Source organism: Ochotona curzoniae, unplaced genomic scaffold (genome assembly GCF_017591425.1).
Source record: "Ochotona curzoniae isolate NIBS_2020 unplaced genomic scaffold, NIBS_Ocur_1.0 scaffold_4506, whole genome shotgun sequence".
Lineage (NCBI taxonomy): Eukaryota > Metazoa > Chordata > Mammalia > Lagomorpha > Ochotonidae > Ochotona > Ochotona curzoniae.
The window spans coordinates 38,087,835-38,106,381 of record NW_024467119.1 but is presented as its reverse complement, the minus strand read 5'-3'; the positions used below and the strand labels follow the sequence as shown (position 1 = coordinate 38,106,381).

At 35.2% G+C, this 18,547-nt stretch overlaps 1 protein-coding gene across 1 annotated transcript; it reads left to right on the top strand.

The window, feature by feature from the left end:
• The first annotated feature begins 3,101 nt into the window (after positions 1–3,101).
• Positions 3,102–17,399, top strand: LOC121147486 (alcohol dehydrogenase 6-like). The gene is made up of 9 exons (XM_040967376.1): positions 3,102–3,119; positions 7,208–7,309; positions 9,677–9,815; positions 12,394–12,481; positions 12,619–12,838; positions 13,044–13,304; positions 15,210–15,345; positions 16,136–16,274; positions 17,363–17,399. Exons 1-9 carry the CDS (start codon positions 3,102–3,104, stop codon positions 17,397–17,399), a joined length of 1,140 nt encoding a protein of 379 aa, XP_040823310.1.
• Positions 17,400–18,547: the final 1,148 nt, after the last annotated feature.

The window sequence follows — 18,547 nt, the reverse complement described above, 5'->3', positions numbered from 1 at the left end:
CTGGCTGCGTGGCAAGGCCCAGCAGAATGTCTCTGGTCACCTCATTGCTGCCTCACCCCATTGTATGGAACTCAATCACCTCTCTGATGTTTCATAGAATTCTTCTGAGGGTGGTGCTGTTGCTTTTCTGCTAATGTGAAGTGATTCCTGTAACTGGTATAACACCTCAAATTGATCTATCATGTTATGATAAAAACACCTATAGTAACGTAAGGCCATGACACACAGTTGAAAGTATACAATAATACAATTGAGCCCACTATGTTTCCAAATATCCTGTTATGTGCCCACTTTTGTCCTAAAGTTTGCCCTAGTATAAGTAATGTTTTCCTTAAGAAATGGCTTGATAATATCTTGCAACAGATGGCAATCATGGAGGTACAAAGAGTTTGTTTACTGTTCGAACTGTTACAACACATGATATGATGCATTTTAGTTTCTTACCACAGAAAGCAAAAGTATATGGGGCATCTTTTATAAGGAAATAAATGTGAACCCCCGTCAAATTGGCTTAAAATCTCAATCTTATATTGGCACTTATATTTAGGGAAAGAAAACAGTTTATATAGATGAAAGTAAGTTTCTTGTAAGAGGCCCTCTGTAGATTAGCTGAATTGCCTTTCACTGCCCTTTAACAAAAGAATAAAAAACAACTGAATCAGCACTAGGTGAGGGTGACCGTAATTAATGCATGATTTGATTAAAAAATTTAGCAAAGAATCTATGTTATATGCTTTTATAAAATCCCTTTACTTATGATCTTTTAATTCTGTATTCTTAATATTTTAATCAATATTAGTTTGTGTTTAGTAAAAGTTGATTTTGAGTATAAGTAAACTACTTGTCACTATGTAACTGCATGCGCTGCCAACTGTGGAGTTCCTGGCTTCAGCCAGGTGATTGCAGGTTTCAATGAGTAACGGTTTGTTAAGAATGTTTTCTTTGAAATAGAAAAATATTTTTTAGGATTGCTTCTTGCATTTTCATAACCATGATGTAATGAAAAATGAAACAATTGGATGTTGTGAAATAACTTGTGATGATTTATGTATAAATAAAGAAGGCAACTTTTCTGAGTTGTCCATTATGAGCATCAAGTCATAGTGGTCCGTGTCTTATCTCTTCCTATCATCTCGCCGATCCACGCATCCTTTGCAAGCTCTCAGTCAGCTGGAGCTGGTCCCCGGCAGAGATGAAGCCAAATTTTTACCCAAATAAAACTTTGTGTTCATTCACAGTTGCTTCATATCACCTTTAGCATTTCTGAGCTAGACATAAAGAGAGACAGCACATTTGTCCACTGGAAAATTTTCTGTATGTCACCAATAGCTAAGAAGCAAAGCCCAGACCCAGGAACTGAACTCAGGTCTGCCATTTGGGTGGCAGGATCTCAACTACTTGAGATATCACTACTGCCCCTTGGAGGTTCACATTAGCAGGAAAACTGAGTCAGGCATGCAATCGATAATTGGACTCAAGGTGCTCCAGTATGGGAGGTGGCCATCCAACCTGGAATTTTAACTACTAGGCCTATTACTCAGTTTTTTAAAAACAGTAAATTGTGTCTTTTTTTTTTTTTTTACTTTCTACATCAATGACAACCTGAAAAAAAAAGTCTTATATCTTTTTTCACTGTTTGAGCTAGCAATATTTTTATATGATGGCTAATATAGAAATCCAAAGATATCTTTGTTACTACCAAGACCAGTTGTTGGAGAAAGAAGCAACACACAATTGAGAAAACGAGTCTGACACAAGATAAAGCTTATTAGTGGGATGACAAGAGGGAAGCCCCTTCTCTAAGAAAGAGGTCAACCCTATCTTATGTTGAAAAACTTGGGGAGTCAAGTCACAGGAATTAATGTCACATAGATTTTTATAGCTATGACCTATATTGATGTTAACCAGGTAATGTTTGATGATAAGCAAGGAACAGCATGACTCAAGTTCAGAAGCCAGTATGTGACTGTCTCAAGGATATTTTTTTAATTTTGTTTTTATTTCATTTTGTGACACAGTTTCGTAGATTCTGGGATTCCCCCAACCTATCCCCATGCCCTCTCCTGATGGTGGGTCCCTCCACATTGTTGCAGTATTACAGATCAAATCCAGTCATGATTCCTTCATTGCAAGCATGTACCATGCATAGAATCCAGCATCTTATTGTCCAGATAAATTCAACAGTTTCTTGGGGAGACCATCTCTGGTCTGAAAGCAGAGCTGGCAGAATATCATCCCGTCCAATGAAAAGCCACAACATGACAGCAACAACAATCTACCACATTATTAATTACTGATAATTAACATGGTATTGAGAAGGATATTCTTTTTCTTTTCTTTTTTGATTATTTTTAAATAATCCTACTTAGTTGATTAGGGTCCAAATGTCAAGGGCTACAGGGTGAAAGTGGGTAAGACCATTGTTTCCACACTAATATTATCATTTTCCCCTGTATCTGGGGTTAGGAGAGTAACAAAGGGAAAAAGCCCCATCCAACCTCCCACCCATCCCAGATCCCCAAAGAGAGGCACACTCTGAAGGTCCTGCTCAAACAGTTTTGATAGTTCATCAGTTCTGGATAGAGAAGGATATTCTTAAACACACAGTTGTGTGGCTTTGCTTATATAAGCAGATGCTTATCCAGAGGCCTCAACTTTGATGTCAAACTTTTGCCCACTTGTGATGTTATTTTTTGTGAGCTGCCAGTGGCAGTTACTTTATGAGCAGGTGATGTTTTTTTTTTATTAGTTCTTCCTTCTCTTATTCCGCTTTTCTGTAAATACATCATTATGTTTGAACCCATATGAAGACTGTTCTTCAAACTGTCTCTCTGCCCATTCAGGTTCTGGGTTCTCAACCTCCTCCCTTGTTACACTTTCCTATTCTTTCATATTCCATTTGTCCTTCACTGTCACATATTTGCTTATCACTCATATCTTTGGTTTTTCAAATATTGATGTGTGGTTATGTAATGGCTGTTCATGATTATCAGATTGCCAATGCTATAAATACTCAGTCTAGTTTGCAAAGCTGCACACTGCAAGCAGTGAAGCTCTTCCCGGTATCCATAAAACTCTAAATGAAACCTGAGAACCCATCCATGGACACCTCAGGCAAAGTAAGTATGCTGTCTTTAAGATAGACATATATCATGGTAATTGGCTGCCAAGCTCACATTGAAATGAATTTAAAATACCATTTTCTCCTAGCATGTTATCAATGGTTCTTAATGATAATACCCAGTTTTTCCCTGGCTGTGGAAACTTATGATCTACTGGTGGGGGAAAAAAATCACTGAAAACTTCTTGAATGACAATTAAACAATATTGTAGCAAAGGTTTAAAAAATATGTGATAACTAATATATAGAGCACAAAAAATGTGATGCATATGAGTGAAATTGATATTTTGAGATGTGATTATAGTTTACAACTCTTAAGAAACATTGGCTTTTCTACTTACTATTTGTTGAATTCTTTACCTGGTATAGGGTTAAATTTGTGATTATAAAATAAACAGAAGCCATGTTATTGCAAAAATCAAAAGAACAATATAAAAGGTAGAAGGATGTAGGGCAGAAGCATGAAAGGAGCAAGAAGAGAGTGGTAAGCATCACTATACTCCTAAATCTGTAAATACAAAATACATGAAATTTGTTCACCTTACATACACAGAACAGCTTAAAAAAATAAAAGTAGAAAAATGTGCCTGTCATTTGCCTTGGGAATTTATTGCAACATAATGATTACATGTTTTATAAGTAGGTTGACTGTAGCACTGTCTTTTAAGGTGTATAACACTGGATGTACCATATGTGAAATAGTAGAAAACTGATTTTAAAATTTATGGTGCATTATGCAATGAAGTCATAAGTGGTCATTAAAAATTACTGACAAAATATTAATAATGTTAAGTAGAAGGGCAGGCTGTAAAAAAGTAAAATTATGTTTAGTATGATTATATATTTATACACATACATTCATGAGATGTTAATTGGAAAGACTTGTCCTAAAATCTAAACAATGACAATAAATGCATCCTAAAATCTAAACAATGACAACAAATGCATTTTCTTTCAGTTTTATCATCTTTCCATTTGTCTGAACTCTCTAAGTGCTCTATCACTTCAAAAATCAGAAAAATATCCCTAGAATATATTTTTACATGAGCTAGGTTGGTAAAAGCAAAATTAGTTTATCTTTAGAAAGAAATTATATTTTCTATATTGTTGTATTTAGTTTGTCTTGTGGCATTCTCTCTTCCTTGTATTAGAAGACACATATGAAGGTAATGGAAAGTTCATGAAATTCACAGAAAATTAAATTGAGATAATTTTTGGTGCCAAAATATTAGAAATTCCTGTATAGTTTTTTCACGATACATATATTCCATATGACCCCACACATTGTGTTATCCCCAGAAATATAAATTTTTTGAGGGCACAATAGATTATCCAATCCCAGTTTGGTTTGTAAATTCTTGTGCAATCACCGTACAAGTCCTTGCAAATGGAGAATACATAAAATCATGACAACTAGTATTAACACACATTAAGATACATAAAAAACTTTAAATATTAGAATCATTGCAGTGTTGTTACAAGAACAGACATAAAAGATAACTAGAATAATGGAAATAGCCTCCAAAAAATCTTGGAAATGCAGACTTTCTAAAATGAAGGTTCTAATTTAAGCAAAAAATTGAAGAAGCAGCAATTAGACACCCATTCATGCCAGGACAATTAGTTTATACTTCAATTTCATATCACACATCAAAATAATTTTCAGATCAATTTGAGAGTTAAATTTTTATAAATCAAACTAATTGGACTCCCAGGGAAACTGTTAAATATATCTTGACAATAAAATGCTGGACTTTCTGCCACTGTCTATACCTACAACGTCAGGATACACTTGAATAGCATAATGTATATAAAATGAAATATATGTATAAATTTTTTAAAATTAAAGGTTGAAATCAATAGGAGAAAAACATTTGTGATGAATTGGCAAACAACAGGCTTCTCAGATGTGTAAACTCATACACATTACTTTTAAAAATAAGATGCCAAAAGATACATGAAATCTACCACCAAATATTTCATAAAAGTAAAAAAATATAAATAGGCAACATAAAGAAAGAAAATGTTTAACCTTTGTAGCTGGCACTGAAAGAAATACAAGGGTATTTTTAAAAACTGTGCAAAAATTGTTAATTAAATGATGTTTATCTTGGTGCCAAAAACTGTTGAAATCCATGTACATGACAACATGAGATTTTTGAAAGTTATATAGACATGTGTTTTGTGAAGAAGTTATTCATGCAAACCAAACTTGGCCAAAAATAACTATTTTTTTTCCAATGTGCTTTTGGAATCACCCTTGTACTAATGAAAAATGTGTTCTTTTTTTTTTTTTTTGACCTGTCAGATATTTTATGTGTAACGAATACATTCAGTATTAATAAGATTAAAATAAACGATGATCCAGACATTCTAACACCTTCTATGGAGCATGCTAAATGTTTCACCTTTTCCGTAGAGATTTTGAAATCAATTTAGTACTAATAATGTCCTTATCTTTTTCCTAGTAGTATTTACATAAGAAACAACAAGCAAGTAAAAATGATGCATGAAAGCATTCTGTTCAGTGTATTTTATAATACTTCAGTGGAAATATTTCAATGACTCTATGCTTTTGCTGATTAAGAAATTTAAGACATTTCCAAAGGAGAGAACACATAAGAGTCACTTAAAAGTAGGATTATGAAATATTTTGAAATTATAAAAATTTTAGGTGAAAAATAATGGTAATTATTCAATAAATGATGGCTTTTACTATCAAAAAGTAATTAAAATGTAAGTAGATTATTCAAGGGGCATGCAATTAGTCTGACAGGTAAAATATTTACACCCCACTTCAGAGTGCCTGGATTCAATATCTGACTTCAGCCTCTACTTCAGCTTCCTAACCATACAGATCCTAGGAGGTAGAAACAATGGCTCAGGTAATGGAGTTTCTGCGATCCATGTGGGAGACCTGGATTAAATTCCCATTCTTACCTTGGCACAAACTGATGTCATTGTAGGTATCCGAGAAGTGAACCAGTGTTTGAAAGGGAATCTCTTCCTCTCTCTCCCTCTCTCTCCCCACATTCCTTTCTCCTTCCTTCTCTCTCTCTCTTCCCCCTCTTTCTTCCCCTCTTTCTTTCTCCCTCCCCCCTCTCTCCCCCTCTCTCCCTCTCTATTATTTATACTACATGTTCTCAGCTACACAAAAATTACTTTTTTTTAATTATTCATAACATTGTATTATGTGACACAGTTCCATAGGTACTGGGATTCCTTCCACCCCTCCCATAGCCCTCTCTCCATGGTGGGCTCCTCCACCTTGCTGCGTAACCACAGTTCAAGTTCAGTTGAGATTCCTTCATTGTAAGCATATACCAGGCATGGAGTCCAACATCTTATCGTCCAGATATTTTCGACGGTTTCTTAGGGAGACCTTCTCTGGTCTAAAGGCAGAGCCAACAGAGTAAAATCCTGATCAATCAAAAGCCCCAACATAACATCAGCAACAGTATACAACATTATGGTACTAATTGACATAGTATTGAGTAAACAACATATTGTAAATAATGCAAGTTCTTAAACACATCCTGTGATTACTCCATTGACATTTCAACAATTGAGGCATATAGCTGTTATAGGAGGGGTGTGCAGAGAAATCTTCGGTACCTTGGTGAGGAGTACTTGCTCCGTGTCCTACCTAGTGAGGTATGTGTGAGTCCATGCTGACAAAAATTAATGACTAGAAGGAGCCTTGGGATCCTGCACCTGCGTGGGAGACCCAAAAGAAGCTTCTGGCTTCTGGCTCTGGCTTCTGGCTTCAGATCGGCTTGGCTCCGGCCATTTCAGCCACTTTGGGAGTGAACCATTGGATGGAAGATTTTCCTCTCTGTCTCTCCTCCTCTCTTTACAGCTGCCTTTCCAATAAAAACAAATAAATCTTTGAAGAAAAAAAGACTAGAAGGAAACAGGTTAAAATTTTAATAGCCCCTTTCTGAAATTGCATGCGGCCTTTTGTTTTTCTTTATGCCCTTCACATTTTTTAAATAAACCATAATGAGCAATTGTTATTTGTGCAATGAACAAGAAAGTGAAGCACCATCACTACATTATGTGATACTATTTTCCTTGTGTTTGCAGGCAATTACATGCCGTGCGGCCATTGCCTGGGCAACAAATTCTCCTCTTTCAATTGAAGAAGTTCAAGTTGAGCCACCAAAGGCTGGGGAAGTTCGTATTAAGGTAAATTTAATCTTTCTACCCTTTACCTTAGGAGGTAAATAAAAGGAAATCCTAGTTCATTAAAAATGCAAGCATTTAAAAAATGAGTTCTATCCATTTAATTTGAATTTTTGCCTGTCCAATTTTTCTTGCAAAAAAATTAAAAATACAATAGAGTTAATAAACACTTGAGATATTCTTCATTACACAATATTAGTAACTTTCTTACAGTAAATTATTATTATTTTAATTATTGTGCTTCTTAAATAAATTACATTTTGTATAGGACAATATATTTTACAAAATGACCTACAAGGCTTTATGAATGCCACATCTGTCTCATTTTTGAAGGGACAGCCATACCTTTCAACTTTTATCATACAAAGTTAATAATATATACAATCAGTGATTGCAAGCTCATTATCCTACTTTATTATCGTGTATTCAGGAAGTATAATAGCCTCAGAAAACTCACCTGAAAAGTGTACAATGCACAAATTTAAATTTTAGGAATTAAGATTAAGAGTTCTATTATGACCTTTAAAATGATTAAAATGAGTTAGCAATTATTGAATCATACTTGAAGCAGGGATGAAAAAACATGAATCTATCAATGTAATCAAAGTAGGTGAAGATAGAAGTAAATGGTATACCAGTAACAGAGAAAAAGAACTAAGCAGATTTGAAACGTATCAGGAGGAAAAAAGAGGAAGAAAGGAGTTAATGTAGGAAAAGATACACTAGTGAATGGAAGACAGAAAAGGCAAGTAGGGGAAGTAGAAACCCCATGCTGTTGTTATATTAAGGACTTAATTTCCTTAATGAGAGAATATAAGAATAATTTCAAAAGCAGTACAGATGCAGACAGAGGGAGCCATTCAACAATTTTCCTTGATTGTTTTTCAGAATCTCATTCTATTTATCATACTTTTAAATACAATTTTGCTAATGCTTATTGTGTGCCAGGTCAGCATCCACCAAAATGTTTACTAGTTAATTACACACTGTTCTGTGCTCTTACACTTTTACATTCCATAACTATAAAGGCTATAACCTATATAAAACTTCCTGAATAGCTCTCCAAAGTGGAACTGCAGCAGCAAAGATCTGGGCAATATCTCTTTGGACATTGGATAAAACATGTTTCAGGACTAGTATTTCCAATGGTACCAACAGTTGTACTTTCAGCTGATACCAAGGATAATTTCCCACAGATAACTGCATATTCTTACATGGTGTGCAAGATAAAACTAATAAGGATATTCCAAACTTATATATGCCTAAAAGAACACTTTTACCATCTGAAAGCAACCTGAAGCCATTTTTAACACATGAGAAACAAAAATCATTGTATAATTCTCATGAGCATATTTTTTCACTCACTTAGTTGTATAATAATAGCAATAGCTTCTTCCAGTGTTCTGGCTATAAAGTACTACCTCTCTAAAAATAAATACAGAAAACTTGTCATTGTGCTTGTCTGGTAGTACTCTAGACAGAGCACTTAAACAGGGATTAAGGAATATGAAAGATTTCATTTTTGTGATACAAGTAATTGGATTGAAGCCAGCTGGCTTAACTGTTCTTATCTGTGTGCTGCAACAATGCGGAGGAATCCAACATGGGAGGAGGGTATGGGGAGGGGTTGAGGCAATCCCAGAACCTATGAAAATATGTCATAAAACAAAATTAAATAACAACAACAACAAAGGAGATGGCAGCTATCTATAAAGCAAAAAGAGAAAACTCAGGAGAATACAATCCTGCCAACTACTTGATCTTAAATTTCCAGCCTCCAGAATTTCAAGAAAATAAAAATAAATTATTTAAAGGGAGAAAAAAGAATAGTTAAGTCATTAATTACAAAGTTTTAGATTGTACTATGTCCATTAAATTTTTGTAATAAGCATCACTTAATTAAAACTAATTTTATATTATTAACTTAAGGCTTTCAATAAACAAATTTGAAAGTTTGAAAACTGGTTTGCCTGGGGAATTAAAGAAACCTTTTATAATGCTAGGGCTAAAATTCTGTTCTTCAATATTAGTGCTATTGATATTTATTAATATAAAATATTTATGAATGAGACTGTCATTATATTTTGTAACTATTTATGATATAAAATAAACAGATTAGATTTTAAAAAACCAAAATTATTCTAAGCTGCTAAACACAAGCCATGTGACTTTGGACAAGTCCTTCTCCACCTTTGAATCTCCCTTTCCTCATCTCTGTGTCAGAGGTGACAAGATTTACATGTGTCCTTCTGAGTGTTGTTACAAAGATCAAATCAGAAAGAAGAAAACTTTTAACACAATTTAGTTTCAGATAAAGGAAAGAGAAAAACCCCAAATCGACTGATCCTTGGTCATTTTGTCCCTATGCAGATGCTGTCTACAGGGATCTGTGGTACTGATGAACATGTCCTCAATGGAGAACTCCCCATGAAATTTCCTTTGATCCCAGGCCATGAAGGAGCGGGGATTGTGGAGAGTGTTGGCAACGGAGTAACATCTGTGGAGCCAGGTGGGCGATGGGGTGGCCTACCCACACTCAAGCAAGAGTGGAATAGAATCATAGCATCAGTGTGCTTCTATGTAGATTGAAAACTCTTTACAGATAAAGACAGCTCTGTGTGTGTGTGTGTGTGTGTGTGTGTGTTGCTCCAAATGATCAGCATTGCATCTGTCTAATAATTGGACTACATTACAAGTGAAGGTCCCAATCACTTGTGGAATGTAGAGTTTAGATCCTAGCTGACAATTTGAGAGTGGCATCACAAAGAATCAATAGAAAGCAACTGTATCACAGATTTAGTTTAATGCACCACTAAACATGATGCTCAACAAGTAAAAAATGGAAGGCAATTATAGATAAAGCTAAAAACAATAATCAAATCGTAACTATTTCATATTGTATTCTATATTATCTCTCAAATATAAGAGAAAGCATATGATATTTGTCTTTTAGGGATCCTCTTATTTTACCAAGACAAAGGTCTCCAGTCGCACATATTTTATTTTCATTTTTCTTAGAACTGTCTCTACAAATTACATGCAATTTATTCTCTTTATATTAGTAATTTTAGAAGAGGTAATTATATATACTTTCCAAATATATGAAAAAGAATCTTGGCATTCATATTCTTAGCATACTTGGAATGATCTGACTGATTATGAGCAATCACTCAGACCTTCAGAACCCCCACAGTTTGGTTTAGGTACATTAAGAGACTCAAAAAAGTGAACAACCAGGGCATTCATGAAGCCCAGTGTATTTATTCAATAAGCAGTTTTGGAATGCTATCTATGCTTCTGACACTAGGCACAGTTAAAAGGAAAAAAGGTAAAACAATAAGATATCATGCAAACAGGAGAGACAAATACTCCAAATTCTATTTGTTGAAAATTCTAGTTGTGTGGGAAATGAGGACCCATACTCAAAGAGAAAGCAGAACTCCTACTGAATTTGGAAACTGGTCCCTTTGAAGTTTTTCAGAGCTAATAAAAAAAATGTTCCTTATCAAAACTCATAAGAGAATTTAGTGTTTTCTAACTTTTTTTAACAAAGTGTAAAAAACTGTAAGAGTCACTCAAAGACACTGTTGTAGAACATCTGACCAGGTCTTCATAAATCTATAATAACAGTATTGATGATCTTCTCCTATCCCTCTCAGCCTCTTACCCTAATGCTCAGGAGGCCTAACTAATGACAGGATCCAAACATAATCATCTTCATTTTTGTCACTCTGCAATTCAAAGCTCTGTAGTCAGTGCTATTGTTGAGCTTCCTGGACTCTTTATATATCATTGATATTAATGCTTTATCAGTTGCATATGGTGCAAAAGCTTTCTGTCATTCTTCAGTTTCCTCTTTTTCTTGAGGGTTTCCTTTGTACTGAAGAAGCTTCTTAATTGACTTAATTTCATTTTTCGATATTTGCTTTTATTGTTTATACTTCTGAGGTTTTTTCCAAGAAGTTTTTGCTTATGACAATGATTTAAATGATTTCCATAATATTTTCCTGTAGTAATTTAATGTTAACAGTTTTGTGGACTTTGATCCTTTATTCACTGCAAGTTTGTTTTTGTATAATGTGTAAGGTAGGTATCTTGCTTCGTACTTCTGCATGCATAGACACTATTTCCCCAACAAAATTCGTTGAAGACACAGTCCTTACTCCAGGGATTGTTCCTAGCTTGTTTACTAAAGATTATTTACTTGTAAACATGTGAATTAATCTCTGAGGTTTCTATTCTACTCCACTGACCCACCTGTCTATTTTGTGCCAGTGACAGGCTGTTTTTAATCATAACTGTCCTGTAGAATGTCCTGGAATTTGGTAATGAGATACTTCTGATTTTGCTTTGCTTGTTCAGCATTCAAATGCTTAATAAAGCTCAATTCATAATAGGTAAAATATGGAATCAACCCAGATGCCCAGCAGCTGATGGATGGGCAAAAAATATGCGATACATACATACACTATGGAATACTATTAAGCCGTTAAAAAAATAATAAAATCCTGTCTTTTGCAACAGGGAAATAAGTCAATCACCAAAAGACTAATACGTAGCAGTTTAAATAGAATACAAAAAAGCATATAGGAAAAACCAGACATCTTGAGATTTTATTGTTGTTTTTACTATCATTTATACTCCTGTGGAACTGTGGCCTTACAACTTTTTTAACTTGTTAAATATAAATGTGCTTAGTGGTACATTAAGCATGTAATTGTAGAGTTGCCTGAAACTATGATTTTCAAAACTCAAAGAAAAATGAGAGGAAGGAAGGATGAAAAGGAATGAGGGAGTAAAATTTGAGGGAGAGAAATATGCATATCTTCTTAGAACTATGCCCATGGAATATATTTGATCTGTTCTCTTCATATCTATAAATTTTTAAAAAGAGAAATAAAAGCAAACTAATAATGACAAATAATAATGGCACTTCTGAAACCAGGTAAAGTGGGTATCATACTGGCTACCATGGTGTGTCTGGAGCACGTTTTCAAGCAATCAGTGAAATTTTTGCAAATATACTACTATATTTTTATTCCAGTGGTTGTTTCAAACTATTGATTTTATCATTTTTCTTTGAATAGGAGACAAAGTCCTCACACTCATTATTCCACAGTGCAGAGAATGCGGTTCCTGCTTGAACCCCCAAGGAAACTGCTGTGAAAAGCAAGAGTTAGTAGATTTTCTCTTCACTCTTTTATGATTGATTATATAGCACAATCATTGATCTGTAGCTAATGGTGCTCACTTTTCTCTTTAAAACCCCATGTGTCCGTACTGGTGACTGCCTCCGTCTCTCTACGGAACAGTGTTCTACCCTCTACTGGATTAATGGTGGATGGGACCAGCCGATTTACCTTCAAAGGAAAAAAGATTTATCATTCTTTCCGCACAAGCACATGGACCGAATATACTGTTGTGCCCGAATTTGCAGTGGCAAAAATTGACCCTGCTGCTCCTATGGATAAAGTGTGCCTTATAAGCTGTGAGTTACCAACAGGCTACGGGGCTGCTGTTAATGCAGGCAAGGTGAGGAAGATACCCGTGGTTTACCATGTGCCATAATGACTTCCCTGGCAAAACATTAAAACCAGGTCAAATTCTACAGGTCAAATGGCTCAACTAATGTAATAATTTCTAAAGTCACAATGAGCATGTTATTTGCTTGTTTCCTTACTTAATTTCATGTATGTCCAGATTTGATTCCTAATACAAGCATGACCTGAATTTTTAGGTGACTCCAGGTTCCACCTGTGTAATCTTTGGACTTGGAGGAATTGGCTCTGCCATCATCCTGGGCTGCAAAGCCTCCGGTGCTTCTAGGATCATTGGGGTTGACATCAATGAAGAGAAGTTTCCCAAGGCGAGAGAATTGGGGGTCACTGATTGTCTCAACCCTCAGAAGCTCAAGAAGCCAGTCCAGGACGTGGTAGTAGAAATGACAGGAGCTGGTGTTGACTTTGCCTTCGAGGCCATTGGACGCATTGATACCATGGTATGTGGTCCTAGGGAATAGTGACGTGGTATTTCCTTTCAACATGTAGGTACAAGTTGAACAGCCTCCCATATAAGTATAAAGTCTCCTAGGAATACATTCAGAAACTGAACATCAAATCAAAAATTGAATATAGTGGTAATAACTTAGCCTAAGCAGTTCAGACATCCTTTACCCAGATAAGATCAGATTGCCTGGATTCAATTCCTGATTCCTGCTCCTGATTCCAGCTTCCTGTTCACACAGATCCTAGAATGGTTCAGGTAACTGGGTTCCTAAAATACACTTGGGAGAGTGAAATGACTCTTTTTCTTCTGGCTTTAATTTGACCACATCATTGCTATTACATACTTGGACAGTGAACCAAACAGCAAAAGTTCTCATTCTCTGTCTCAGTATAATTGTGTGTGTGTGTGTGTGTGTGTGTGTGTGTGTCTTTTTACTATAGCTCTCAAAGTTTTAATATGTATTTGATACAGAGAGAGAGAGAGACAGTGTGTGTGTGTGTGTGTGTGTGTGTGTGTGTGTGTGTGTGTGTGTGTGTAAAGAGACAAAAACAGGAAGATCTTTCATCTGCTGATTGCTTCCCTAAATGAACACAGTGGAACTTGGTCAGGTTGAAGTTAGGATTCTGAAACTTCATCTAGGTCTCACACACAGCAGCAGGGATCCAATTACTTGGGCCATCTTCCACTATTTTCCCAGGAGTATTACCAGGCAGTTGGATTGGAAACAGAGCAGCAAAAATTCAAAATGACATAGTTATCTAGGATGGTAATGTCCCACATGACTTAATCTACTGTGCCAAATCACTGGGTTTTCAAATAAACTTAAAATATAATGTAAATTCCCACTAAAACATTCATTTTTAAAATAAAAGAAACACATATATGTCATTATAGTATATGAAGTTTGAGCATGTAATACAACGCCAATAATTCCTTTTTGTAAAATTTGCACCTCTTTGTGCAAATTTTTAAATTTGTTTTGACTAATTCAGTGATTTAAAAGGTAGAAATAAATGTCATCTATCCACCGACTCTTTCCCTAAATCGTCATACACTCATGTCTGGGCAAGAACAAAGCCGAGTCAAAAACTATCCCCATTCTGCTCTCCTACTTGGTTAGCAGGTACCAAATTACTTGGGCCATCACCTGTTACCTTTTTAGGCACATAAGCAGAAAGTTGGATCAGATGTGCAGTAGGTGAGACACCAGTAGCATAAATAGCAACGCAGTTCACTTTGTCACAATGCCAGCCCTCTGTGTTTTAATATGTGTGAATGGACATTGTTTGATTCACATGTGTTATTTTTGTGAACCGTAATAGAACTATTTATCCATTATAAAACTGGCAAGTTCCTATGCATCATTGTGTTAAGTTGCATGGAATAAGAAGCATTACAGGAGAGAATGCAAGCATCAATATACTGAAGTGTGTACTCACTCTAATTGATCAACGAGTACAGAAGTACAAACATGCCATGTGTTACATGAAAATGCAAATATACATAAATGGAAGAATAAGGAAAGAAAGTGGAGTTAACATTCAGAAACTGGGGTAAAACACATATGAAAAAGTATACTGTTTATAAAACCTAATTTTTAAAAATGAAGTTTCACCCACAATATCTTCATAATAACCCTGTGAATTGGGTAGCCTACTTCTATTTTAGAAAGAAATTGAGGCATTGTAAAGAAAAAAATAACTTTGCCAAGTTACATAAGTAGCAGAGTCTTTAGCTTCTCTAATAAGAATCCTATAATTTGTCTGTTTGAAGCAGATGTTATTGTACTGTCTGCTCAGAAAATCAAAATCTACAGACTTCAAGATTCCTTGCACCTTACATGGTAGCTATTACTCATGTCTAGGAAAATATTTATGATCATTATTATCATTATTAGACTGCTGCTTGGGATTCCTGCCACAAGAGCTATGGAGTCTGTCTGATTGTTGGGTTGGCGCCAGCACAAACACAGCTTTCCTTAGATGCACCAATGATTGTCACCGGAAGAACACTGAAGGGCGTATGTTTGGGAGGTAGGTGAATGAACAGAAGAACCCCATTGGTTGCTCCAGTGAATTCCCTTTCAACTCTGCAGAAACATGGAAGTCAACGCCCCTATCTTTGGAGCCACAGACATAGTAATGAAAGTTTCTTCTCTAATCAATTAGTAATTTTCAAATCACTATCAAATAAATTAATTTAATAGGGATTGTTATAGTTCAAGTACATTTTTCTCAGCTGCAAATAGTTTGAGGTTTTTATTGAGGCAGAAATTATTTAGTTAGGTTCTGTACTGGTAGATTAAATGTTGGCTGTAGTATTTCAGCTGCAACAATATTCTGAACAATTATAGATGTTCAGATTTTGTATCTGAAGACTAGATTTTATATCCTCAACAGAGGTCTTATTTTTAAGCAATATTAACAGCTTTAGTAAATTAAAGCTTCCACCTATACCATTCACTTGGTGGGTTCTCATGTCCCCATCATGCATGTGAGTAGAGAAGGGAGGAAGCAGCTTAAAGGTAAGCCTGAAAGAACAGCTGGAAACTGCTTCTTTAAAAATCACTTTTCAACTCATTAACATGAATATTGGCCTAATTTTTCTCCAAAGACATTCTAGATATCACAAACTTTGTATGCTAGTCACACATAGTAGCACCTCAACATCCTCTGATGCACAAATAAATGAACTTCTACACTAAGTGGCAAATTTTCAGAGGAATTCATTGCCCATTTCCATGACTTAATTGATTTATTTTATTTCTTTCACCTTGTTTGATATTTCTCAAGTATTATTATCACAGCTTTTTTATTTTTACAGAATATAAAACCAGAGACTGTATTCCTCAATTAGTAACTGACTACCTGCAAAAGAAAATTAATATAGATCCAATAATAACCCATCAGCTACCTTTTGATAAACTCCATGAAGCCCTTGAGCTGTTTCATGCTGGAAAAACGTGAGTGCTTCATTTACCAATCTGTACGCCAATACCTCACAGAAGAAAGTTGTCTTCAGTTACTTCTCAGCGGTTCTATGAAAATGAGATGGTTGCTTGGACTTTTGCTTTCACTCTCACACTAACCTTGTTTCTACCATCATGATGGTAAGAAAAGGTTTTTCCTCTTTGAAAAAGAATGAAATCAACCTGTTTCAAAGAAATGCCCAAGAATTCATTACAGCAGTAAGGGCCGTTCTATTCCAAATTAGTCCATGCGTTATTTCCCAAGTTAGAGAAACTATCCAAAAACAAATGAGTTGTCATTTTGAGTCAAGAAAACTTGTAAGGAATCTTAGAAATTTCGACTCCCACTCAGGGTATAAATTCTTCCTGCACCATTTCTGATATACATTCAATCTGTCTCTGCTAGCATGAATTCAGAAATAGAACATTAATTGAATAAGCACTTATGTATACACATATATGATTGGTAAACACTTATTGATAGCACACTGTTTGCCAGTACTATCATGCATAAACATGCCATTGTCACCAATATTTTAGTCTCCTCCTTCTGGTCCCAAGCAAGTTTCTGTTTTATGTGCTTTCTCCCAACTCTACCTATATCCATCGCTGATTTATTTTAAAAATCTTGATCTTTAACTTTTGCTACTTGTTTTGACCTACCACAGCAATCCCATTTAAATAAGGAACTAAGAACCAAGAAAATCTAAATGAAATCTTAGAATTAGATTAACAAGAATGGGAGAAAGGATCCAGCGATCAATGGAGACACTACCAAAAGAAAGTCAGGGGAGCCAATATTTTTTATTCCTCACCTGGACATGGGGCTGCAGCAGAGGGTTTGTGGGTTTCTGTTGTCACCCAGCCAGAGAGAATATTAGTTGGAATATTCCTTTCATGACTGACACTGAAGTCTAAATCAGACTCTCATCAGTTAGTGATATTTCATGCAGATAAAGTAGTATGAAGATGGAGTTAGGTTGGGCACTGGTAGACCATAGAGCTTTTCATTACAAGACTTGTCTTACTGAAATCACTGTTTCCTGAATAATTGGTTTCTTTCTTTCACTTCTATGTTTCAGCATCCGCTGTGTCCTGCTGTTCCGAGGCAACAAATGACACAAGGTGCAGCAGCATCCTTGAGGACTTCACTCTTGCCTGCTTCACCTCCCTAAGGATTCCAGTGCGTGGGAAAGAGAAACATTGCAGAGAAGGCTATGTGGCTGTGCAAAATGAAATATGTACCACTTGAATATTTTAAAACAAGATAAAAAAATTGAAAAATGATTAATATAAATCATTATTAAATGTAGTGAGAGAAATTTTGGTTTTTAATTGATGACACCATTGATATGTGCATAAACCCAACTGATCTATGAAATTAGTCCATAAAAGTTGTCCCTAACATACCTCAATTGTTCCATTCCTCAGGGTGCCTTCATTTCTGGCTGATGCCTCTGCACTATCCCTTGCCACTCTAGAGTTGATATGATGATTTTGCTGACAGTGCTGCTAGGTTACAACCTTGATGCTTCCTTTGAATCTTTCTCTTCACCAAATTAATGTTATAATTTACTTATTTGGGGTTAGAGGGTTGGGAGAAGGGTAATGAGAAATAGTTCCTCTTATTCTGCTCTTTTTTAAATCATATTTTCTCTCTCTGCAAAGATCACTTCCATTCTGTTTAATTTTTCAGCTTTTGAAGAATAAAAGTCAAAATGAAAATTCCTTTTACCATTATTTCAATGGCATTGTCTTGTCCTGACATTTCAGCTCAGAATGGCTTCAATGAGTTACTGGGACTGGGATGGAAGTAGGGGTGGGGATGGGAGATATCAAAGAAAATACATTACGATGAGAGAGAGAGAGAAGAAAACAAAACAAAACAAAACAAAAAAGAAGAAAGAGAGAAAAAGAAAGAGGAAGAGGAACATATCAAATATGATCATGCCAGATGAGCTCTGTTACTAACAAGTACTTGCTAGTCTGAATATCAATTTTCCCATTGTAAAATGGGAAAAAATGAGAGAACAACATTATAATTTGACTGTCAAGACTGGAATAATTTTTACAAGTGTAGAAATAAAATAAAATTCTAAACTTTTAAAGAATAGTACATTTGAAATATAAAAAGAAAGACAAAAATAAATATTCTAAGCTAGAAATTTTAAATAAAATTAACTCTAGAATTAGACATTTTAGTGACAGTAAAGCAAGCAAAATTGAGAGAAACTGTTGTAAGAGAACTTTTTCTCTTACACTATTTC